General features: G+C 38.0%; 1 protein-coding gene across 4 annotated transcripts in view; it reads right to left on the bottom strand.

The window, feature by feature from the left end:
• Window positions 1-26,623, bottom strand: part of LOC105423285 (agrin) — a 433,811-nt gene that overhangs the window by 300,795 nt on the left and 106,393 nt on the right. For 3 of the 4 annotated variants that reach the window (XM_089079439.1, XM_089079440.1, XM_011632973.3), the window contains exon 4: window positions 6,154-6,186. The exons of the other annotated variant lie outside the window; for it this stretch is intronic. In XM_089079439.1, coding sequence (XP_088935565.1) covers window positions 6,154-6,186 — 33 coding nt within the window. The remainder of the gene's footprint in view (window positions 1-6,153; window positions 6,187-26,623) is intronic. 4 annotated transcript variants of the gene reach the window in all.

Genomic DNA, 26,623 nt, shown 5'->3' with positions numbered 1-26,623 from the left:
ACCCAATCTTAATGTTTGAAAAAAGAAAAATTGCTCAGATACGCTCCGCCGCGAGAATAGTGAGGTTGATGTATCTAAAAATCAATCACAGAGAAGTATGCACAGCGACAGTGATGTCGCCCTATATATCATCAGTATCATTATCCATTATCAATATCTATCCATGTGCACAGGATGATAGCATGTATGCATCTCTCGTGGTTATCTTCTTTGGTAGTTCTGCGCAAAATATCTGCTGCGTACATGAGTAATACATTACCGGTAATGCTTATACATAGACGATTTTTGGCGCTATTGGAACGCCACCGTATATCCTGCAATATGCGCGATTCACTAGCGCAGTTCCAGGATAAAAGGGATCGGAAATTAATTTAAGTGACCTGATCGATGAAAGCGAACGATGTTATCTCGATGAAATTTCGCTCGCTATATTGATCCGTGATGTTTTAATGTTTCTATTTGGGACGTGCTACATATGTGCTGTTTTCGAGTAAACCGCTTTAACAATTCTCGCTATAATTGAACATTACGTTTTTAATGTAATCTGGTGATTTTCAAAATAGGAAAATTATCACTCGCAGTTTTTTCTAAAAAAATCCCTTTTTGTTCCAAACATTTTTTTATGAAGTTCACTTTAGTAGATTTATCGGAATAACTTTTTAAAAACCCGTCGCACTTAATAAATACGTATACATAATATATTTAACATATACGTAACTTATATAAAAATCAATATATAATATATTTTCACAGTAATATAAGTTACATAAAAATTTGCACCAAATGATTGTATGTGATACAAATAATGATAAATTCATGATAATAGTGCACTGTTATCGTAAATATTTAAACAATTAAATAGAATATATGATTTTAAATATCTATAATAAAGAAATTCGGAAGCATTAATAAGCTGTCATAATTCGCATAAAAATAAAAAATATAATGCATATGACGCACATCAAATATATATCCAAATATATATGGATTTATATATATCAAATATATAAAAAAATAAAATTAAATACATGTGTAATAAAACACACACACACACACACACACACACACACACACACACACACACACACACACATACACACATACACACACACACCACACACACACACCACAAATAAAATATACAAGCACATAAAATTAAAAATGTTACACATCGTGATACTAAGTGATCACCAGGAATTATAAAGTCAAAAAGTCTATCGGAATTTTTTCCCTCGTGAAGAAACTGTCATCGGTAATTTAGAAGACAAAATTAAATGGATAAACCAGTTCAACGTATTATCGCTCAGACTTTCCAATACTTCGCGCCGTGTCGCGTACGTACTTCAGATACTCTGAGAGCTCCAGGTAAAAACGGACATATTCCGGCGCATTATACCGGTATTTGTAACCGAGTGTGCCGCGGCGACCGTGCATGTAATGTATACATTACCTGAAGCCGATTCCGCTGGTGGCGCATGTACGCGTACCCTGTCGCGACGCTCGTACACGGGCGGAACGCACGGTCACAGCCCCGTGTGTCAACGTGTGCGTACGTACGTGTGTACACGTCGCGACTCACACACGGCGGGCCGCGCGCGTTATGTTGCGCCCGGGGGCACGATAATTCAGCAGAAAAACCGCGAAACATTTGTCCGGCCGCCATTAATTCCGAAACTGCCCCGACGTTTCTGGCGAATCTGCATAAAACCGTAACGTACCACTCGATAATTCGACCGATACGCCCGTGTGTGCCGCCCTTCACCCCCGTCTCGCACTCCCCCACCCCCCATCCCCCGCATCCCAGTTCACCGCTCTTCCACCCTTTCTCGATCCTCCTCTTTCCCTCTTTCTCTGTCTATATGCCGCCAGGTGGTTCGGATCGTGTTTTATCTGCCGTTTTTTCCGCGCTCTGCACTTTCCGCAATTCCCTACAAATCCGCTCGATGTCACCGGCATGCGAGAGAGGAAGCGGACTCTTTGCGATCGTGTTACACGATACGGCGCAGCCAATAGCACTCTCGCCTGCTTCCGGCCAAACTATAATACACTCTATCTGCACACGATCAACTTTCATTTCTCTCTCCCTTCCTCCCTCTTCCCCTTTCCATTTCTTTTATTTTTACGAATGCCGCAGAACGCTTTTTTTCCCCGTTTCGAATGTTTCGATTTAATCTACCGCGAGGTGGTTTCGTCCACTTGCGAATACTTATAACGAGTGGATATCCTTACGTTAGAAAATGCACGTCAGCAATCCTCGTTTTCGCACCTTTCGGAAAAGGTTCAACGTGGATCAAATGAAACTCTGCTGCAGCATCGAGATCCAGAGATATCGGATACTACGTAAACAGAAACTCTTGTGTGCCTAAACCCAGCGAACATTTCCACGGCTGCCTTGTGTGGTCGTTACTATTTAAGCTTTTATCGCCACACAAGTTGACATGCGAGAAAACACGATCGTGAGTTTATAAAATTTAAAATTTAGTTTAAAAGACCATTGCGGTCGGGGACCGAAAACATTTCGCCGACTACGCTGATCGCCGTTTCATGACATTTGTAATTAATTTTTCCTGAGGCATCAGGAAAATCGCGAATGTGCGAGAGCGATATTTGTCAGTGGCCGACAAAAGGAAAATACTACAGAATTGCCGTGCATTCGTTTATTTTAACGCCCGTTGCTTTCTAATTAAACCAACCATTAACAACGAGAAATTGCAAGCGAGCGTTTCTTTTTCGAGGCCACGTGCATGGTCGGTTGGCCAGAAGTTGGCCGCCGGCAGAAAAAAATGAGAGATTGAGCCACGATTAATTAATTCCGATTGCATTAATTGAAGGGTCTTGCGCGGAAATCGTTTCGGTTTTTAGCAAACTTTAGAAAATTAAATAAAAGAATTTCTGAAAGAACGATATACTTCAAATTTTACAAAGTAAAATTAGAACATAAAGGTTTTATTTTAAAGAATATTTAAAAAATTATATTTTTATTTATTAAATTGCATAAAAGTGCGAGAGCGATATTCGCAAATATATCCTATACGTCTAAAAAATATCTAAAAAAATGCCTAAATATTTCTTTCTCAAATCTCTAATTCTTTCGTGATTCAGAATTATTAAAAAAAAAATTAAGATATCTTTTTATTATTATTTTAAAGAAAAAGATACGCACACACGTACACATCTAATACACAATACACATGAAACTCATTAGCTGGACCAAGCTCATAGTACCTGACACTTACACGTGCTTCTTGCAGAACGTAATTTTGCGGGGTCATTGAAGATTGGTAATCCCGCAAATAATAATTATAGTAGAGACACAAAGTGGTTCTCGAGAACCTTACGGTGCACCTCTTGCGATCCAATCCCACGTCATCCCCTTAAAATCCCTTTGTCGACCCCGATAATCCCACGTCGGACGTGGTTGAGGCGGCATCTCTCTCATACTCGTGGCTTTCTCTTTTTCCAAAATTCTATTACCACCTTCGTGTCCGCGCGTAGATTTTATAATCTCTTTTCACATCGTGCTAGAAAAGAGAGGGAAAGAGAGAGAAAGCTGTCGTTGACTTTCTGGATTACAGAGAGTAATATCCAGAAGAAACATCTTCTATACGAGACATATTTTGCTGCAAGCTATTTCGATTATTTACGTCGTGACCTTTTTCATTTCTTAAACAAATAAGAATCTCTCCGGTCTTCTAAAACAAAATTCAGTGTAAAATATTGTATAAAACTAATATTTAATATTTCTTTTATTTAATGTAAATGCATAACAAAGTAAAAGAGAATATTACAGCCTCTTTTTATATAAAGTATAAAAATAATAAAAGGAAAAATCTTAAAAGAGAAAAAAATTAAAATATGTTCCATTATCGCTTTAAGCGGATTATAAGGAAATTACTAAAAGAAAAAAAAAGGGAAAAAAATAGATATATAATGTTTCTTTTCTGAAATATTTCATTCAATTGTCGCCAAAGTAACACGTGCAAAATTTGATGGCTTTTTTATCATTAACGTAATCTCGGCAATGCATAAATCTACTTTTATTTTCATCATTTTTCACCGGTAATAAGATACATACGTGTCGTTTTCGTGTGTCAATTAATAAATTATTATTCACTCAAATCACGTTAGATGGCAAATATGCCAGTCATTAATCAACGTAAGCCGACGATTGTCTCGATCGCGTGCGATTTCGCACGCATAACCGTGAATAACAATATATGGACAACGATCGGTCAGTAGCGACGTTAATTTGCGGTAGCCGTATATATTATATTTTCTCCTGCCATTCTTCTCTCGTCCACACAGCCGTTCGCTGACGTAGATTGAAAAAGCAGCCCCATTATAAATAATTTAAATGCATTGCTAGGGAGCAAAAAGCGGATGGCAACTCGACGACGGCGACGGCGATGTCGCCGGCAAAATTGATACGACGCGCGCTCGACTTTTCTGGCGGCGCGAACGCCGGTCGCCATGGTCAATACATTCCCGGCCGCTCGTGTGTGCGCAGATTTCATATATATTTATTTATTTATTTGCGAGCTCTCCCGCTTCTCTCCGTCAGTCTCCCGTTCCTTCGCTTCGCCATGTAAATCCGTCCCGGAGACGAAAGCATCCGCGCGAGTTTCGATTTCTCTTATCGCTGGATTATCGCGTCAACGTAAAATCGCTAAAAATATATTTTGCATTTTTCCTTTTTTTTTTATCTTCTATAAGTTGTCATGGGCTTGCAGGAAACTATGGTGACGAGTGAAAGATGACGAAGGTTCACCGCTCTACGGGACTTTTTACGAGACAGACGTGTCGCGATTTCACGAGAACCATCGCAAAAGAAATTTACGGCTCTATCAGAGGGACACGCAATATGGAAACGAAGAACGAATGGAACGAAGAACAGGGCGATGAGACGCGACGAGGGAGGAGGACGCGAGGAAGGAAACGGAGAGAATGGTGACGGTACGAGAGTACACGTATCGTCGATCTGGTGCATGAAAAGAAATCCCCCTTTTCGCAATTCTACCGGGCTTCCTCCAGCAGAATCCTAATCTCCCGGCGCGCGCGGTGCGGATGTAATGGACGTTCGCTCCCCGCTCCTCCCTGGAGGTTCCCTATCGGCTCCATCCTTGTAGACCATCCTCTTTTCTTCCTTCGGTACCACGACGAAGGCAGTCGAATAGGACGATATAGACGACCTCGCCATTGGGATCTCCGGGATTACTATCCCGAAGCCTAATCAGCCAGATTGCCTGCAATTTGCCGTCCTTATCTCGACGGTATCCTCCGTGAGCCCTTCGGTCTCTCTCTTTTCTCCAGATGGACTCTTTCCATCTCTTACCGCCTTGCATGAAAGACCAACCTCTCGTCACCAATGAAGGGCCGCTTCGCGGAAGAATACTTCTTCCTCCGCCGGATCTCAACTTACGAAGCGCACGAGCACGGAAATCTTTGGCGAATTACATGGGATTTAGGCGAATCGGTAGTTCCCCGAGGCGAGGTCGAAAGAAGATGAGTCAGTTGCCATACGGTGTCGGAAATTGCTCCAAGTTTGGGATGATAAAAAGTTAGGGAGTACGCGAATGTGGGACAGTTCCTTGCGCAAGCAGGCAGACTAAGTGCAACAGTTTCGAATTCTCTTGATATCGACCGTACTTAATGTAACGTACGGATGTAATATACCTATCCCGGTATTAGAAACATTAATTGCTGATGTAATTGCAACTAAAGCTACAGATACCATATACTCGTATATACATACAGGAATTGTCTTACAATTAGAACTATCAAAATTAAATTATATCAGCGATATTTTTCGTTATTAATTTATTAATTACAAATCGCAAATAAGAACTCGCGAATATGTAACAAATTTCGTAGTTTACGCGTTGAACGTAATGAGAGAACTGAATGGAATCTACGACCAAGTTACAAGTTAATCTGTATTATTTGCAAATAGCAATTTCAACCCGTAGATTGTCAATAACATGATGAACCTCACGATGAAAATTCGAAAACGTAGAACAGAAAGCCGTTAATGTCGATTACGGCACAGGCAGTTGCGCGGAAACTTTAGCGTACTCTCGTCAACACGACGAACAATTGGTAATCGAGAACCGGCGCATGCGATAATAACTGTATATTGTTAGATGTAACACTCACCCGCGTTATTATTGGCGAAATTTTGATCCTTACCTGAAACAAAGAATATAAATGTTATTTTCGTATTGACAACCAGCGCGACATTACTTGACATGGATATGTATCGATTTCGGAATAAGCAAACTATGTGTCAGAAACGTTTCTAAATTAGAATGATAAATTAAAATGTCAAAAACACACAAATAAATCAAAACAAAATTTCCGAGAATATGCAAATTGATTCTGTATCTCGCAATTCTCTTCTCATATTATACATTTTATGCAAGTAATTCTTTACTAACTAATAATGTAGTTTAATATTCGATATTGATTAAAACTTAAAATGAATTTTATGAGAACACTAAAATATTCAAATAAATAATCAATTTATTAAATTGAAGTAAGTTTCAAATAATAGAATAAATGGCATTATTCGAAAGATCGGATCTTTGCGTTTAATAATTCTTCTTTTTAAAAAATTTATATTTTTATAAATTCAGAACACTTGCTTATATCATGAACTACATGTATTATTAATAGATTTTCAAAGTAGATCAAAACTATATTAATAAATTAATAATCAAATCTGAAAATCGATCACATTCCTTTTTCTCACTCAAATAAAATTCTGAAATTATTCTACTTCTTATTATTTTAGTATTTAAAATGTTCAAATTTAAAATTTATATAAAATTACTTTACAATTTAAACTTGAGAATAATAACAAATATAAATATAATATAAATATAACAAATATAAAATTGTTTGATATCCAAAAATATCGTAACTTACAATTAGAAATGAACGTTGTTATTATTGAGATTGAAATCAATATGATAGCGTATCCCGCGAATAGTCTCGTTTATTTTTCATCGGAAGAAGCTCATCGAATGAAGCTCGATTTAATGCGACAATCCGATTTATACTTCGAAATTAAACGCAGCTTCAGCGACCGAGATATTCGAATTTAGTTAGATACGCAAGCCTCCGCGTTGCGCACATATTATTTCGCATAAACTAACCGTGTGTAATCCACGCGCGAGAGTAATCTATCTAAATACACGCGTACTGCAAATATACAAAGTGTTTGCAGTTGCATATGATCCTCTGGAAACGTGGGATCAAAGGTAGTATAAATAAGACATTGGAAATAAGAAGACGAACGAAGAAACTTACGTGCGTGTCTCTCTCTGCATAGAGATACGCACGAATCTTTTGATTCGCAATTTGCAAAATGTAAAATAGATATAATTGATTTGAAAGAGAATTGAAAAAAAAAAATAAATGGCGAATAAGGAATGAATAAAGCACTTCGATCTTGTTTATTTACTGAAAGATTCAATTAATATTATGACATAATTTATGTTATAAATACATCGAGGCTTTAAATGCCGGGCTGTAACTTGAAACTTTTAACAAATTTGCGTATATTGCTGTTATAAATATTCCTATATAGAAACGAAATGACGTAGACATTGGAAGCACAACGAATTAAAATACGATTGGCATAATGCATGTGACTGGTCGTAAAACTCCGAAAGAGGCAACTCGATGCGATATTTACATGGTAATGGATCTTGGGAATTCGCGACGTTTTTCCTTCTCACGATAAGGGATGTACCGTCGTCTGCAGCAGCAGCCTCGTAAGGTCTAAGATTCGTAGATCTTCGCAGTGATACTCAACTTCCGTCTGTACGGCCTCTCGAGTCGGTGAAACGCACCGGAAGTCGTTTCTAAGCTCCGTGACCACGAAATATATATTAAATCCGGTTGTTTTATTCATGTGAGGAAGAGCGGAATTCTCACGATAGCGGACTGTTTGATAGTGACTCCCTTTATGGACGCTTTCGAAGGAAAAATACCGCCGAGCGGTAGGATCAGCATCGGGAGAGAAGATTCAGAGGATGGGAAAGGAAAAATTCGCTAAACAATGACGACGAGAGATAGGTATCTCGAATGTGGCCGCTGTTTCGAGGAAGTATCGCCGTCGCGAAGATTCTTTTCTCGCACGCGAAATCGCGGGTCATCGGTGGAATAGCTACTGTTTACTGTTCACTCGCGTTGCCTGCCGAGAGAAATAGCGAACGAGGGAAGAGAAATTACATTTCTCTCTACGATGTTACTTCGTTCCAAAGAGCGTACAAAAATAGATTGTAGCGAATGCACACACTTCGAAAAAGATACACTGAATCGCGTACATTTGGTCTCGCTCCTCTCTCGTAAGAATCGTAATAATAAAAGAATTATATCTTACAAATAAGTATAAGTAATAATCGATTTTTCTCTTAGAGATTATTCCTTCTTTTCTCTCTTCTCTCGAGTTCAAGCGTGTTTACGTATGCGCGTGCATGTATATGTATATGTTACAGTCGTTTAGAATCGCTTCACATATTTCGTTCACGCCTCTTGACAAATTTACGGTTGTCATCAAGATAGATCAATCTCGATCCGTGTGTCGATCCACCTTTATCAAGAATGAAAGGGTAATGCGGGGCAACCACTTGGGCGTGATCGATAGCGCCGGGGAGAAAAATAAAAGGCGGTCGCCGCTTCTCTGTCTCCGATCGAAACGATCCTCGGAGGACACCGACAAAGAGCGCCTCGGCCATCACGAAGATTACCGCGACGATCCGCACCGGAACGGTAGCAGCCGGGACTGATTTATTTGTTGTCTAACGTCCCGACGAGTCCTTCTACATTATTTACCTCCCCGCCGGGTCGGCGAACGCGCGCAGGACACAAAAGGGTGGATTCCACATTCGATCGTGGGATCAATGGATCTCGCTTGTCGACGAGAGATTTACTGCGTCAGCGGCCCTTCCATCGCGACGTTGGGGTCACTATGAAGACACCTTTATCCACGTGACGATCCACCCATCAACTTCCTCTTTGTTACCCAGATCAAGAATCGTATACGAAACAGACAGGAAAAAATGCAAATTGAGGGAGGAAATACAGCGATGTCTTGTGGTCTGAAGGGGAAAAATCGCGTTAAACGCCACCGACATTTTTCATGCGGACAAGTCCGGCGAGGGTGAAACAAAAATATTATCTGCTATTCAAGTAAAAGACCACAAGCTGAAAAAGAAAGATAAGACTTGTGTTAATCTTTATATAAGACTTCGCGAAATTGTATCAGGTGCCTCTCTTTACATATAATAAAAAATAATGTGGGAAGGTACGTATTATATATCACTTGTTTCATTAATATAAATCCTGCATTTCTTAAAAAATCATTTTAATATGTTAAAAAAAAAATTCGAAAATGCGTAAAAAACATACAAACGAATGGAAATATATGTGACAAAAAAATGGAGTAAAAGAATTAGGTAGAGAGATGGTGGTTGAAGGAAAGAGGGCGTAAACAGTACTTTGTATCGACGCGTTCCGTACTTTTCTTTTCATCCCTGTAACCCTCTCGACGAGCTTAAGTCCACTCTCCGACTTCTCTCTCTACGACGGCTCTCGTTTTTTTCTCTTTATCTCGGCCGCTTTCGATCAGCTTGAATCTGCCACTTAGCGCGATCGTCCCTCCAACAGCGGGACGCCAACCCTTCGAAAACGAATGGATGGATTCCCCGTTGAAGCAGTAAGTAAAAGCAAGCCGGATTTTAGCGGCAAAAGAAAATCGGGGAACTGCCAAGAGAGGTGGAACGGGGTGAACTCAACTAACGGCGACAATACGAAAAAGAGCCAATTTCAAAAGTGGTTGCTGCTGAAGGCAGAGGCGAAAAGCCTAACGAGAATTACACTCGTGCGTGGCATTGTAGGGCCGTGCTTGCGATAAAACAACGGAGAAAACGAGGAAGCGACTTTCTAAAAGGAATAATTTTAAAAGGAGTAAATTTAAATTACAACACCCAATTATCTTAAATTAACGAAGCACTATCGACTCTGCGCGCTTTGTAGACTATCTTTTATACTGCGATGTGAAATTAATGTAAAGAAGAACGAGACAAACGATGTTCTTTAGCGTAAATTGAGAAACTACGCTACTGACTGAATTCATTTCCGGGAAAAACAGTGTATTAATAATAATAATAATAATAATAATAATAATAATAATAATAATAATAATCATAATAATATATTTTACGTCATTGTGTGCTTCTCTGGGCATCTCGGATAATATCTACTTTTCCCAAACTCGCTGCATCCTTGACGTAACTTTTCTGCAAGTTCGTCCAGCGTTATGACGACGAAACAAAGGAAAACGGCAGTTACTTTGCTACTGTGGGAAATATATTTATCAGGTTTGTGCTCTCAGATTCTCGCTCAGCATCCGGTGTCTGGTTCGCCCGCGACCAAATCCGTGCGCTTCCGCAACGTGCGTGAATGTACTATGCATAAAGGAATTGCCCTAATATTGACCATGGCAGCGCCATGAAAAATTGAACGTCTTCGACGTCCATTGTTTTCAGGATTGAAAGAACCTTGGATTTTACTTCTCCCCGGCAATCGAATTTTAATCTCTCTACAGAAACGGAGAAGGCACACAGTCCGCAGAGACAGAGAATACAAAATCACATCCAAGATATCTCTCTCGGATTTTCCATGTTTAATGCATTTCTCTGCTGATAGTTTATATACTTCGACAAAACAAGTATCTCGCAAAAGCTGTTTATCATTTCATAGTACGTAATATGGCATATGAACGTTTGAAAGACATACAAGGAAATATCTTTTTTTTAAAGAATAAATTTTTATTCTATTTTAAATTCTCGTTTTCTTATAGTTATGTGCTGTGTGTATGTTTTACACACGTTTCAATTTCTTATTTGCGATTTGGTTCCCTATTAAAAGAATTTACATTTATATATTTATATATAATTTAAAATTTTTTGACTCTTTTCTCGATCCTTTATTTTAAATCTTGAAAAAATGTTATTAAAATATTTTGTTAACATCTTATAAACTTGACAGGATTATAAACACATTCACTGAAGAAATTACATAGATTCAAGTAGAGACTATTTAATATTATTAAGAATAAAAAAAATATATAATATGATCATAATAAAAAAGTAAAAATTTAAAAAAAATTTCTTTTTATGAAAAATATTTCAGAGATTCTTATTACTTTGCATAAGAAAACCGCCTTTGATATTTGTAATTCGCGGTTTTAATGAGAATGCTTACAACATGAAGGATAACATCGAGATATAATCAGCTTCAAAGAAATCCAAATTCCAATTCTTTCTTGTTAAAACTCATTTCGGTCGTCGATGAAAGTTTATGACGGTGCGAAGATAAGAGAGATGATCGGCACGTATATTCAACAGATCTTTATTCTCTGCGGGATCATATTTCCCATCGAGATAAATCGTCTGTAATCGGCTATTTTAAATCCACGCTATTGGCTGTTTACTGGACGTTGCCGAGATAGAATACATAAACCACGATGTATAATAGAAATGAATATTAAACCATTTGGTTTTCATTATTAAGTAATATTAAGCCTGTAACTTGTCAAATAAACATTCTTAAATGTTGATTGCAAAATTGAATCTGTCAATCGTTCGCGTTGACGTTGTATATATAAGTTTTATCTAATATTTTTACAGAGAAAATTGATAATATTAAATATATAAAAATATATAAAAATAAATATATAAAAATATATTTACAATATATTGAATATACAATATACATATATTCTATGTATATGTATGATGTATATATATATATATATATATATAGTATAATATACATCTAATGAAACTGTTATATATAAAAAGAATTTAATTAAATGAAAACGTGAAGAGAGAATTTTAAGCATTTTCAGATTGAAATTTTGTGTTTGTCTTATATCTGATTATTTGCACAGAATCAACTTCTCTTGTAAAGTAAAAATAATCTTTTGATAGACCACAGAAACTCATGTAAGACACGAATAGAAGGAACATTTAACAACCCGATTCCGATCGAGTACAACAAGATCGAGCACCTCCAACGATGCAGAACGTTTCTCGCAACTTCGAAGTTCCAGTGGAATTCTCAGCGTCGCTGGTCGGTGATCCTTGATGCATACACTTCGATTCCTCTTTTTCATCCCTCCACTTTCTCGCCTTTACTACTCCAACGGCGCGGAAAAGCGATACACGACTGCCCCGCACGTGCCATTGTCGCTCTTAAAAATCGTCGGAATGGCAAGAGTGTTTAGGTAAAAAATTACGACAAAAGGGAAAGTGAGAGAAAAAGAAAAATGAAAGAAAGAGAGAGACAGAGGAAGAAAGGAGGAAGAGAGGGAGAGTTCTATCCTTCTCGCGGTAGGATCTCATCATTCGTGGGATATGGACCGTAGAACAGATGGGTGTCTCTCGGCGCGAGGATAGAAGAAATGTATCCCTCTAGAAATTATTCCCTCGCTCATTCCTTTTCTATTCGCCCTCCTCTTTCGATCCTACGACGCAAGGGCCATCTCTTCCGCCGTTCAGACTAGGCGCCAAAAAGACGATCCGTCCGCGTGAATCTTCCGTCGTTCCTTTCATCCGGTCTGATAAATCCTTACAACGGAGAGAGCACCACCGCCGACGACGACGACGACGATGACGATGCGCCCAGGAAAGGAAAATTTCTATAGCCATCGGATCAGCGGAGAGCAGCGCTGTGTACCTTAAGCGGAGTATTTCATTTCAAACCTACGAGAGGTTCACTTCCGAAAGAAACTTTCTTATTAAGTTTCGAAGATGTAACTAATAATTGATATTAAAAATCCAAGTTTTTTTCAGATAATAATACAAACATAAAATAAGTACTCGGAGAGATCAGTACAATGCAACGATGATATATCAAAAAAGTTCAGATAAAATCGTTTATGAAATTGAAGAAACTCGATAAATCCAATAAAGCAGTTTCACACTCGCGAAACATAAATTGTATAAATTTCGCTATTTGCATAAATATGGTTGATTATTTATATCATTATTCATTTAAAAAATTGGTATTTATCTTTATATGGCAATTGTCAAATGTCAATTTAGACATTAGAAATAAATTTTAAATATTTTCAACAAAAAAATAATTTTGGATTTTAGTATTTCAATAATTTGATATTACCGTAAAATATAATATAAACTAATTTATGATCTTTTTATATTAATGTAGAACATATTTTAGTTCTAAAATATCTATTTTCCTGCTTTCGTATCTAAGATACAAGCCTGGTACTAAAAATTCACCTTCGCTCCAAGCCGCCAGATGCTTCCATAATTCTCCATAGCGAATGCCGGAAATGGGAATGGCTGATCATTTGTTCGGCACATGTGGATAGCGCGCTTCTGCATCCCCTATGTTTCCATGCGTTATTTTTCACATTATATAGAAAGAAAATTGAACGCTTATAAATCGGATAAATTGTTATAATCGCGATGCTTTGATTCTTTATTAATATTACTTTGCAATCGCAATTATTCAATGTTATTCTTATCATAAAAATTCCGTAATTTCAGTTTTCTGTTTAATAAAAATATTCTGCTATATAATCTGTTAAATAAATTTATTAATAAAATTAAAACATTTTTATTGCATAAAATTAAATAATAATTTCCGTGATCATTCATTATATTTCAAATACAGAAATGAAAAAAGTAAAAATTATGAATAAAATTTTATTATATTTTAGAAGTGATAAAGAGAATTAAAAGAATTACTATTATTACTATTATTATTATTATTATTATTAATTACTATTATTTATCGATGATCGCGATTTCCATAAGCTTGTTTGATCCAATATGCTATAAGGCGACTTGATTATTGTCTCTTTTGATCATCCTTTCTCTACAAAAAGAACATCTACCAATATAATGCAATCCGACATTTCCGTTGATTTAAAGCCCCTAATCTCGGGGTAGAAACAACCTCCGTACTCAGTTGCGAACATCCGTAGAAGCATGTGGTACAACATCGTACGGAGAAACGGAGATGTATAAGCGCAACAAGGATAGGGAAGAGTCGGAGAAACTGTAGTGGTAACGGAGAAATCGAGTCGAATGGCCGACCATTGTCCAAGCATTTCGAATCGATCTTTACCATTCACGTATAGAAACGGTTGAAATTTGACTATTTTGCACGAAAAATAATTGATGGACTTGTATCTAGTGTCTCTTATCTATCACAATATTTTTCACAGATTTTTCCAGCAATTTAGTTACTTTTTTATATTAGATGTATCCTGATATTATTACACCAATTTAATTTTCTATAAAAATAAAAGCAAAACGTTTATTGCAAAAGAGAAGGAAAAGAGATTTCCTTTTTTTTAGAAAATTTCTTGAGAAAAATTTGTCCTGGTGCTCATATATTCCTAAGAAAAATTCCAGCAGCACCGATGACTACGGTCTCATTTCGCGGTAATATGACTTCTGCGTCCGTCTGAGGTTTAATCTTATCAGTCCTGAATGATGACCGTGGTACCACGTGGTGGTGCAGCCACGTAAAGCCACGAGACTTACCGCGAGGAGAGAGAGGAACGGGGAGCTCTTTCTTTCGCACCAGTCTGAAAATGACCATTAGATGGAGGAAAACTGGGAATTATTGAAGTGATATTGGAAACCGATAAGGACGCAGACGAGAATTGCTCGAAATGGACGTTATTAGATATGTGTTAGGCCGTACATGATAAGGATGAGGAGTGAGTGGGGAAGAAGAGAGGCAGTTAGCAAGCGAAATTTTCGTTAGCGCGATTTTGCCCGAGATCCAATAAAGCTGCCTGCGATACGTAAAACGGGTTTTATAAATGGTATCAGAGATATTTATAGGACGGAATACGGCGATACATATGCAATTATCGATTTTTAAGATTAAACGCTGGACCGAAACTGTTAAATTATGCGCATTGTGACTAAATCTCAATTTAATTTCTTGAGAGATATTGACATATAAATGTTTTGTTTGCTAATCATATTTTAATCACGTCAAAACTGATTAATTTCAACCTTTATTCTTTTATTTTTCTGTGTCAATTTTCTTTTGTTATGTGTCATGATTTAACAGAAATAAATAAATCATAAAAGGATGCGATAGATAACTAATATCTCTTAGTGCATTATAAAAAAAAAAAACCAAACACGTGAATAAGATCTGCAGTAAAAAATTAATCATAGACACAAGAAAGACCAGTTTGCAAAAACACCACTGAGAAGCGTGACCGTCGCAGTTCGCCGGAAATAATAGCCTCGACAAATTGCGGAATTGCTTGCGCTCAATAAATATAATTAACCCTGGCGCTCGTTCAACGAGTCGCAACGCCGTCGGCCATGCATCTCTCGTCATGAAGAGGAATATTCATAAAGCCCGTCGTGTATAACGAGCTCAGGTTAAGATCACGGTTGAACGCAATATTTGCGTTGGTCAAATATAATAAGACACGCGATTCTCATTCTTTGGTCGCCACTGACGGTCGTCGACGATGTGGATAGTCATCGAGATTTAACACAGTTCGTTGAAAATCAACAAAAAAGATTTATGGAAAATACCCTGGCTTCATTCGGGTATAACTATGAGAATGCAATTACATCGTAGTCTCAATGAATAAGAGAAAGTCATTTTATTAAAACGCATTATTCGACTTTGTGTTTTAATATATATTTTAATATACGTTGCAAAGCGAGATTAAACTGATGAGATATTAAAATGCGTCTTGCGCAAGGTAACTCATCGCGGTATATCACCTTGTGTCTAGGTATAAAACTGTAAAACGTACATGAACATTTATTACGATCGTCACAAAGAAAGATGTAGTCCTTTGATGTAATTATTTCACACACGATTAAATTATTATACGAAATATTCCTGATGTAATATAAATGTTCGAATTATTATGAATTATTAACAGAAAAACGGAAACCAATAATTGTGCGATAATGTCATTAGTAACTCAATCGTAATAATTTTTAAAAATCATCAGTAATAAGATACATAATTGTCTCTTTTATAAAATTAAAAATTTATAAAATTTTCCGATAAACATTTCCTTTTAATCGTAACATCCGAATGGCGACGTTTTATTTTCGCATTTTTTTCAAATCCCGAGTTAACTGTAATTAATTGTTTTTAAATACGGCATGCTTGGTAGAAAAATTGCCGACACTCCATCCGCAGAACGGCGCACGAAAAGTGCTGCGCTCTTCGGTTTTCCCATCGTGCTCCTTTTGCTCAATTAGCCCCGAGGTCTGACTGTGCTGGCAGTGGTTCCATCGTTTTCCAGCCGGCGGAATCGACGAGAGAAGCGGAACGTTTTCCACCGGCGAGATCAGACGTATCTCAAGTTTCACTAAGGTGCTAACGTCTCCGTTGGTGCTAAGCTTCGCAGTTAACGCGGCAAAAAGACGCTTGAACAAAAACTATATGAGGAAAAGGGTTCCAAAAAAATAGAACGAGGAGAGAGAGAAGGGGAGCAGGAGAGAGAGAGAGAGAGAGAGAGAGAGAGAGAGAGAGAGAGAGAGGGAGGGGCGACAAAATCATGAAAAAGTTATGTGACAAAATTTGCAAGTAGTAACGTTCAATGTGCGATCAGACACAAGTGAGATGGGACGCAGGCCCGGGAGGAAGAGGGGAAAAGACCGCATTGTTCGTCGCGAAACAAAAGGATTGGTCGTGGTCCGACGATTATTCGCCGTTTACTAGACTAAACGGTATATAAAGGGACACTCAAAACTAAATGAGAAAGAGGAAGACGGAAAAAAAAAAGATAGATATCCGGGAGAATAAAGCAAACGCGTGACCGATTGCCGAGACAAAAGAGCGTTAAACGGAAAAGCGGCAGTGAAGGCACAGGTGAAGCGCAAGAGAATAAGCAAGAGAAAACGAAAAAAACGAGAAAAAGGGAAGTTGGCCAAAGAGGCGGATAAGAACGAAAAGCAGGCACGAGCTTCGGGATGGCTAATAATTAATTGATGAAAGTTTGATGGGAATGGAAGGGAAAAAATTGTAGCAAAGAGAGAGGTAAATGGCGGGATATGGAGTGGATACAAAATGAAGCTTCTTAGTCAAGTTCTGCCAGCGTTATATCGCCTTTTAATTCCGTACTCGTACAGCGTTGATCCATGATCCCTTAAACTTTTTCTTTTTCCATTAAATTTCCTCCATTTCTAAGAAAGACGTCGCGCTTATGATTTTTATTTATATAGAGAGAAGAATTACGTTATACGAAAGTCGTTTTCTCGTCGTAAAATACATTGTTGCTGCGACGTTGATTGTAATAGCAGTATTTTAAGGGAAATTAAATCACAGTCGCTTTGCCCCGTTAATTATCTGTCTTAAAAATGATTAAAGACGCGAAAAGTGGTGCATTATGCAGGAGCTTGTCAGACTCTGAACTATCAAGTGATGAGAATGTTGTACAGTTGCACCGTAAACAACATATGAGTGGCGTAAAGCGAGAGGGGCGCTTTCATAACTTGCCGTCGGGTATATGCGTCAATAGATAACAACAAGAATGGGGTTCCTCCGTGAAAAAGATGGTGCACGAAGGTACGGCTTGGCACGGCGCCATTGTGTCCCCTACGAGCATCTTTATACGGCGGAAAGGTTGGCGGAATAATGCACTTCCTTCGGGTGAACGTCCGGTTTCGCTTTACTATGTGTTGAAAAAGTCGCAGGAAGCGAACCGTGTTGTACTCGCGGAATTATGCCGCGGAAGTTTCGCCAAGGCGCACAAGCGAGAAAAGAAACTTGTATTGTGGATTCAAGTATCCATATCGTAAATTCTCAGCCCGCGCTTCTACTCGAAAGTACGTCATGGAAGTACATCCGGAAAAGTACGTAATATTGCGATGCAAAGCAGCCAGAATTTTTGAAAATTTTCGCTACTGCTCAAGACTTGGATTGTTGGTAATTTGCGATGATCATTTGAAATGATTTAAGTCCTGATAAATATCTGACTCCTAAAATTATTAATATCTTTGGTTAATTGTTTATCTAAACGTTCAATGCTGTCATACATACGGTTTACGATTAATTAAATTAATACAATATAAGACAATATAATTCAACAATATATATATATATATATATATATATATATATATATATATATAAATGTATATAACAATCGTAATTGCTTGCGTGCAATCTTATTTATATATCTGGACATAATTTAACATTTGTTTAATAAATATTTTAAAAAGTTACTAAAATAAAACTATCAAATCCAAAAGTAATTGTCTAACAATTGTGAGTAAGCTCATAGAGTAAAACCATTTCATCCTTGGGTTTCGAGAGCTTCGATATGGAGCTACGAAAAATAAAACTGCATTTGCAACGAGCGGGCGTCACTTTCCGTCTGATGATACAAGGTCAACAGACATGCGACCCAGCTAAGCCTGAGAGAACTCCTGCCTTTATTATATTTAGCGAGCGCAAACAGTCGTTTCTGCAATCTACGAAGTCGGCGCGTGGTAGTGCAAGCAGCTAATGCTACTTCCAAAGTGACTCCATTATTGCAGTCGAATATATTATACAAACATGGCTGGCGCTGGTTAAGACCCATACCAGGCGCCCAGCCGCCCTCGGTTCCGCCACTCTAGGACCAAAACTCACCCCCGCGCCTTTATGCATTAGTGATGAAGTGTTTCCTAACCTGAAATTGTCTTTCTCGCCGAGACAGGCGCCGGCACGCCCGACTATCCGGAACAACCTTTGTTCCCGACTGCGAGCACGGATGTCGCCTTCATTCCTCGCTATTTTCAGTCATTCGGGACGAACGGAGGGGAATAATTTAGCATGACGTATCAGCAGCCAGATACCTATTCGACCGTACATTTTTCTCCTTATTTAATGTTACATCCCTTCCGTCAATTGAATTCCATTGCGTGAAAAAGAAACATTGATTGATAAATGAGCCCTCGGAATGATTGTCGGAAGAATCTAAATGAACTTCGGAAGAGAATTGAAATTATGGTGGAAGCTTCATTCATTAGATTCATGACAAATCGTTTTCTGTACATTTTGTACTATTTTCACGCTAAATGAGATGATTAAGACTTCAATTTAATTAAATTTAATTCTATTTAAATAAAAATAATTTTTTATGTAATCATTGAGTCTAATAATTAAAGTTTAGAAACTTTAGCAACTTTTAATTTTTTATTACACATACACACACACACACACACACACACACACACACACACACACACACACACACACACACACACACACACACACATACACACAAGATTTTATCTTTCAAAAGAAAAAATCGTGAAATAAAATAATTATTCCTCCAATAACGCATTATTTCTGATTTTGTGTCTAATCTAGATCAAGTCCGAGTTCCTTTGAAGAGGAATCCAAGGATTTAAAGGAAGAAGATTCAGAAAAGATAGATAGGATCAAGTCGTAGGCAGAGTAGGCTTCATCAAGAAGATAACAGAGGAGAAGAAGATCTAGATTATTTTTTAATATCGGAGATCGGGAATAGATACGCGAGAGAAGTTAGGCGCTTCACCAGGGGAAAAGAATCGACATTATGGAGAATGGCGATCTGTCAAAGAGAGAGAAAGAAAGACAGATGAGACGAAATTAATTTTAGAAAAGAAAAACAAGCAATATATTGGTTCATTTGAATATCGTATGAATCGGATCGCTTTTCAGTTGCAAGAGAGAAAGAAAGAGCGCGAGAGAGAGAGAGAGAGAGAGAGAGAGAGAGAGAGAGAGTCGGTTTTATACCTGCTGCCTTTCGGAATACCGATAATATTCTTCCGGGCGAATCATTTTATTTCTGTCTGCCTGGGATATATTAGTTCTTCCGGATCCGCGGTTCGGCAACTTATATCCTCCATCACGTTTGAACTTTGCATACGCGCCGTCCCGCCACACATCCTCTTCCTTTTCCTCGTCCACTTCCACCGCAGCCACCCACTGCCATCGCCCGTCTTCTTCTTTTGCATCGGTATATTGAACGCGCTTTTGCCCCCTTATCGTAAAGGAATTTTTACTAGCCATTCGCCGTAAGAATTTTTGCCAACTTTTATACGCACGTATGTGGAATTTTACATATAGGTTACAGTAGCGTCTGTTATTTCTCTCGTCGACTGTATGTCTGCCAGAATCATGCCTGTGTATGTGCGTGCCGCCGTATATTATCCGAATGCGATTTATAAAAGAAAGCTTGACGTATTATTACATGATGGCGTGCGCGCGACGCGCGTAGCGCGACGTGTCCATTTCACGAATTGCTCCGTAACGTGATGGCGAGAAACGTGTTTTTCCACATATCGCCCTTTTGACGAAATAAATGTATAAAAATGTATGTTGACAAATTAAAGGCATTATCTTGCGTATATTTATAACCGCAACAATTTTTGTTATAACTCAATATTTATAATGATTATCGAATAATGTATTTCATTTCGCTGTTTTATTTTAAGCTCTGCATTTGGATCATCCTGCAGTTAAATACAATTACATTCGTTAACACGTTTAAATCTGTTAAAAATGCTTGATCAAAAATCCAATTCATATTTGCTAACAAAATAGTTAATTTATATTTTTTAACTTTAGGTAGGGAAAAAGACGCACTGTGTGTATGCCGAGGAGTAATTACGTTGTAGGATTTTTTGTGATGTAGGATTATCTACACGATGTCTGAAATTCCAATTTATGTTCTTCTTACGCAGGAATCAGGACGATACTTGCTGTTATCGATGCCATCAGAGGAAATTCTGGAAGATCTAAGATTTGTTCCCCAGAGGGAACAATTATCTGTGTCCAATCACTCGGAATAGAGAGTCTCCCCATTCAAGATTATATAACGTTGTATAAAAGTAATACTAAAAGTAATACTAAAATATACAATTTTTTACAGAATTTTAAAAATTATATATATATATATATATATATATATATATATATATATAGATAATATTTCTTTAATATATCATTTTTCATAATATCAAAATATTTTATATCAAAAACTTTTAATTATATTTATTTAATTTTATTTTCATCCCAAATTGTATTTTCTTATATCATTTGTATAATATTGTTTGTTTCAATGCTCATGTTTAGGAAAAGTACAAACGAGATTTAATACTTGACATTCTTATTCGTTAGTTAGACAATTAGTTAGACAATCTTAGATAGTTAGACAATCTTTTTTCCCATGGTTGAAGTTTGTGTATTCGCGTTAACTTTAATTTTTTTTTCCGCGCCATAGGTAAAATGGTGAAAACTGCTGGGAATCGAAAGCAGAAAGTACAAAGGCGCGTGTGCGGAAGGTAAACGTACAACTTTAATACCGTCGGACAATTTAATGGCCCTCTTTCTCCTTACTTTTGTCCGCCGTGGGAGGATATTACCGGCACGGTAAGCAGGAGTTGCAACGAAAAAGCAATTCGAAATGAAAGGAAACGGCGGGGCGGGACGGGGCGGAACGGCGCGGGCGAAGCCACGAGAAGAAACGACTTTATCCGCCACCACAAAGAATAATTACTTCGAATGTTGAAAAGCTTTCGCAACGCCGCGAATACACAAAGCCGCGCCACAGGGGAGGTAGATGGGAGGAGCGGGAGGCCGAGTCGCAAGTAGCAAGTCACTCGCTTATCTTTCCCCCCGTTGAAAAATGTAACTCGCCGCTTGACTCTTGCCGCGAAAGTGCCGGTTCTCGTGTAAAACCGATGTAAGCCGCCTCGTCATACCTCGCAGACCTTTCGCCGCGCGGCCGGCTGGTATCGACGTATAAAATGCATGCGCGACGAAAATGGGAAAATACTGAATACCGCCAGCCGTAAGTCGGTCTCATACAGAAAACATTACGGATATACGTATATACATCCCCGGTAAAATAGAAACCTGTATATCATTCACGAGCTTTCCCTACCCATTCTCTTTACGTCTGATTTATACGTGACGATCTGAACGATCGTTCACCTTTAGCGAAACTATAAGAATATATTTACGAGCGCCAGACGGAGAAACGATTTTCAGAATATCTTAAGTGGTCACTTGTCTTTCAGCCTTTCCAGCCTGCGACAGACTGTCACAGTATTTTTTTGTACAAGAGACTTTTGAAAATACAAATATTCATGGGTGAATAACGAATAAATTAAAAGAAAAAGAGGAAAAAACTTTTGAATAATATTTCATATTAACCACTTTTCAAGTTTGACGGAGAAAAAATTCGTGAAGTTACGGACGCGATTACACGATGTATAGCGTGCAGTATATACGGAATAAAACGAAATCATTTTCCTGATTCCTGTGAGCGGACTTTTTTTCTAGGAAAGCGCGATTTCCCTTTCAAATGGTCGCGTATTATTCGGCTGCGTGAATAGATGGAAATTGCCAAAAATAGCCGGAAACGGATGTGCACGGGTGGCTGCCCCATCCAGCACGACGAGTGCAAGGACGAAAAGGGTGCGACGGATGCGGGAAAGAAGGCATGTACCTGCCATTACGGCAGTTGCGAGAATCGACTCCAGTTGTAAATTATTGTACCGGTGTTCGATCAATGAATACAGGCGTAATGGACGGATGTGTGAAACCGTGATTCTTCGTAATGCCCGAGCGAGCGGGCAGCTGTCATACCGTCACGGGGATTATTAATAATTGTGTTGACCACAATATTTCATATTCTGCCGAACCTCTTTGTTTCTCGAATATTTTCCAAATCAGAGATATAAATTTTGCAATTTATTGATTACCAAGACGATACTCGCATTAAAATATTTTATTATTTAATAATATGAAAAAAGCATCCCTTTCTTTGTGATATATCAACTTTTTTATATATCAACAGTAATTTGGATATTTACCGATTAATATTCAATATGGAATTCGGAATAAAGATGTTATCTTGAAAAGCTTTTATCTCGAAATCTCTTGAAAACTTTTCTTCATGTCCTATAATCCAGGGTCAGCTTTCTGCATTATATAACAAAATTCTGCAACACTGTAATCATAATTATCTAAAATTCCGACGGGCGACACGGAGCGTTAAATAATAATCGCACCCTTCTTGCATAACTCCCGGGGGCCGCGCGCGGCATCAAAACGCAAAGCGTTAAGCTATTCTCGCGGCAGAGGGGTCGCATTACATGGAAGTTGCGAAATAATTCGTCATGCCCGGACGTGTACAATGATACCCAATCCGCGTATGGTGGAACGCAAGGGGATGCCCAGGATCGAGCCGAAAAGTTTTTAAATAATTACAGAGAGCCGCGGGGTTGGCGGATGCGACAACGATGGGGGTGGCGATGGCGGGTTGTGTGAGGTGAAGCAATGAGAAAAGGGGGACGGCAACGGTGAAGGGTTGCAATTGAGTCGGATAGCGGTCGGTCGTCCCTATCCCTTTCTCACACCCCGTTCTGCCATCTCTCTCTCTCTCTCTCTCTCTCTCTCTCTCTCCTCTTCTCTACCGCCCTCGTTCCTCCCTGCGGGCATTAATGGGAAAAGTTTGCTTTTATCTTTTAAACGCCCAGCAACACTACTAATTTCTAACTTCGGGCGTTACTTGTACCTACTCCAACGATCTCGAGTGTACCGGCACGACCAGTAACGCAGTCACTACTTTTCTGACCAATAGAAAATCACCGCCATTCGTTCTATCCGCGCGCAGGATCTAATGGGGCAGCTTAAAAAAAAAAAAAAAAAAACAGAGATGACGGGAAAAAAAGGAAAGAAAGGCAAAAGAGCCATCGGCGCATTTCTCGATGCACTCGCTTTCGATCGGACGCCGCCTCATTTCAGATCGGCGAATCGAGACGTATTTTATTTAAAAGTTGGTGAACGAAGTGCCGTAAGAAGTTTGCCAATTTAACATTATCGGATATTCTTTTCTCTTTTTTTGCAGAATCTACTGCGTGTCACTTGCATTTAAATGAAGATCTCACTGTTCGTATTTGAACAATGATATATGTTTAAATTCTGCTTTTACATCTTATCTTTTCTTTCAAGTAAAATTAACTTAGATTTTCTTATAAAATAAAAATACAATATTTCACTTACATTATTACCTCTATTATCTGTACATTATCTGTCATATATTATTTATATCTTTTTCAAGACAATTTTGAAATATAAAAACGCGTTACATAAAACCTGTGAATTAGAAGGTCAATTTATTTTGCTGTCTCGCCTGGATTAATATATGATGTCAGAGGTATCAAGCTTGGAATGTAAAATATTTCTGAAATATTAATAAATAACACGCGCAGAGTGTTCTTTTTTTAAGTCACCGTAAAATCGCTGGAGATTTTAAAACATCAACAAATCTCCGCTGTATGCAATTTATAATCTTTTATATCGATATATATTTTTTATTTATTTATTTATTTAAATGCAGGCAAAATTTTTCTCTTCGTAATTCATAGCTAATTAGACGACCTTTGGAGGCTGTAGCGCCGATAACAATAATGAGGAAACGCGAGAGAATCGTCATTAAGATGCTAAATCTCGTCTCGGATCAAAACCGTCACGCTCGAAGGGCTCTCGGGAAAATGAAAGAATTACACAAACGCGCCTCTATCTTCTCGACGATAAAACGGATTTTATGTCACGTTTAAAATAAACCGTGGGACCGGTCGTGCGAAGGAGCAACGCCACTCGAGGTAATTATATTCCTCGGTATCTCTCGCGCGAATCGCTAAGGTTGTACATAAGTTTAAATAAATTGAATAAGAGCAGAAAGCACTCTAGTTAATTAACGAATACATTATTCGCGCGCAGTTACATCGTGCTCTATGTACATATTTCCAGTCCAGAATTCACGGTGATGTACAAAATTGCATATGTGCGAAACTGATGTCTCGCTTTGTAAGTTCTTGATTTATTATTGTTATTACTTTCCACTTTGCATGGTCTTCGACCACGTGTATTTTCTGAGAGAAAAATACTATTCACTTTTCCTTCTTTTTTTGTGAAAGAAAATTATTTCATATAAATAACTGCTTACGATTTAAATCAAAGATTAGACAATTATTCGCTTCATTTCCTTTCTGCACTACCAATACAATGATATAATAAGATGATAACAATATCATTTTTTTTCTCGTTTGTTTTTCACATTAATTATAAAACATGCATTCGGAATATATATACCAACCCATTCATTTATTTTTGTGAGTGAATAATGTGTAATAATGTGTAATATAAAATAATTTTAATGTTAATTTCATGATTATATTAATTTTATGGTTTTAAAATCAACGATTTCATTAAAGTATAAACATAACAATATTGATTTGTTTATCTACGGCAAATTGCATTAACCCGATAAATCGATCAATTAAGCAAAGCTCAAGGTGCTGAAACAGAGCGCGGATCGAGAGAATTATGGGGTTGAAAGGGATTCAAAGCCTGATGAAAGCAAAATGTAAGAGATCGATATTTTCTTTTCTTTAGTTTCCCAACCGAACAATTAAGCTTTTCACGTTGCATTTAAAATAAACTATCAGGCCGACCACAAAAGGAGCAACGTACCAATGTGCGTCAATTACGATACCGTATCGCTGCCATCCCCGTTAATTAATCCACCTTCCTCCTTCCATCTCCCGCCTCTTTCGCGGCGGAACCTTGCAAGATACAGCGAGAGAGTACGGAGAGAATTGGAGGATATACGAGATGATCCTCCGACGACGAGCTCGGATTCCATCGCGATTATTGGTCTCCTCGCGCATGATTAATTAACTCGCATCATGCAGCGGCATGTCTGCCTTACCGACCTCGTCTTTCGTATGTATATACATATAGTATGTACATAGTGGTATACAAGATATATGCATATATACATATAGAGGTGCATATGCTTGAGCATATCTGAGATATCACGACGCGAAGAATTTTGCCTGAAAATCGAGTGCTGAAACCGCACGATCGTTCCGCACACTTTAACAATATTAATAATATTTATATTTTGATATAAACAACGATCAATGTACTGCTTCGGGAATACAATGTGTAGAAATGAAAGAACTGTACTGTAGTAAAGTAGCATCTAAAAATATGTACCCGCTGTATTACATTGCGGCGACTATAATCGGGGTTAACCACTGACTGGGTATTAAAAGGGGTTAATGCATAATAATTAACTTAAGATGCCCCGAGCGTGATATACAGAACTATAAAGGGCAGCGAATGATCATTATACCTCAACAAAATTATACTTCACGCTTAATAGCTCTACATTTTCGAAATACAATTACATGCAAAATGTAATTGAAGAATTAATACTTGTTGGAGCAGATTATTAAAGTGTATTAATAAACGATAATTACGCTACAGATGGTGATAACGCTTTGGAAAAGACTCATCGTCGAAAGTGCACTCTGTGCAAATGTAATAAATTTGCACTCACCATAACAGATTACGCGGAGTGTAATTAGGGTTAACCCAGCCGTCCCATCGTACAACATTGCTAATCCTAGTGGAAGGAACCGCGATTGGTCGGCCGTTTCGTGTCGCGGCGAGCCGGCAGATAAAGCTGTCCGGAAGTAGTTTAAGCCAGCCACGGACGTAACTACATCTGGACCCATTAGGACCGGAGATA

The sequence above is a fragment of the Pogonomyrmex barbatus genome, unplaced genomic scaffold, assembly GCF_055798465.1.
Source record: "Pogonomyrmex barbatus isolate J1 unplaced genomic scaffold, ASM5579846v1 scaffold3, whole genome shotgun sequence".
NCBI classification, from domain to species: Eukaryota; Metazoa; Arthropoda; class Insecta; order Hymenoptera; family Formicidae; genus Pogonomyrmex; species Pogonomyrmex barbatus.
Note: the sequence above shows the minus strand (reverse complement) of the source record. Positions and strands in the feature narration are given on the sequence as shown.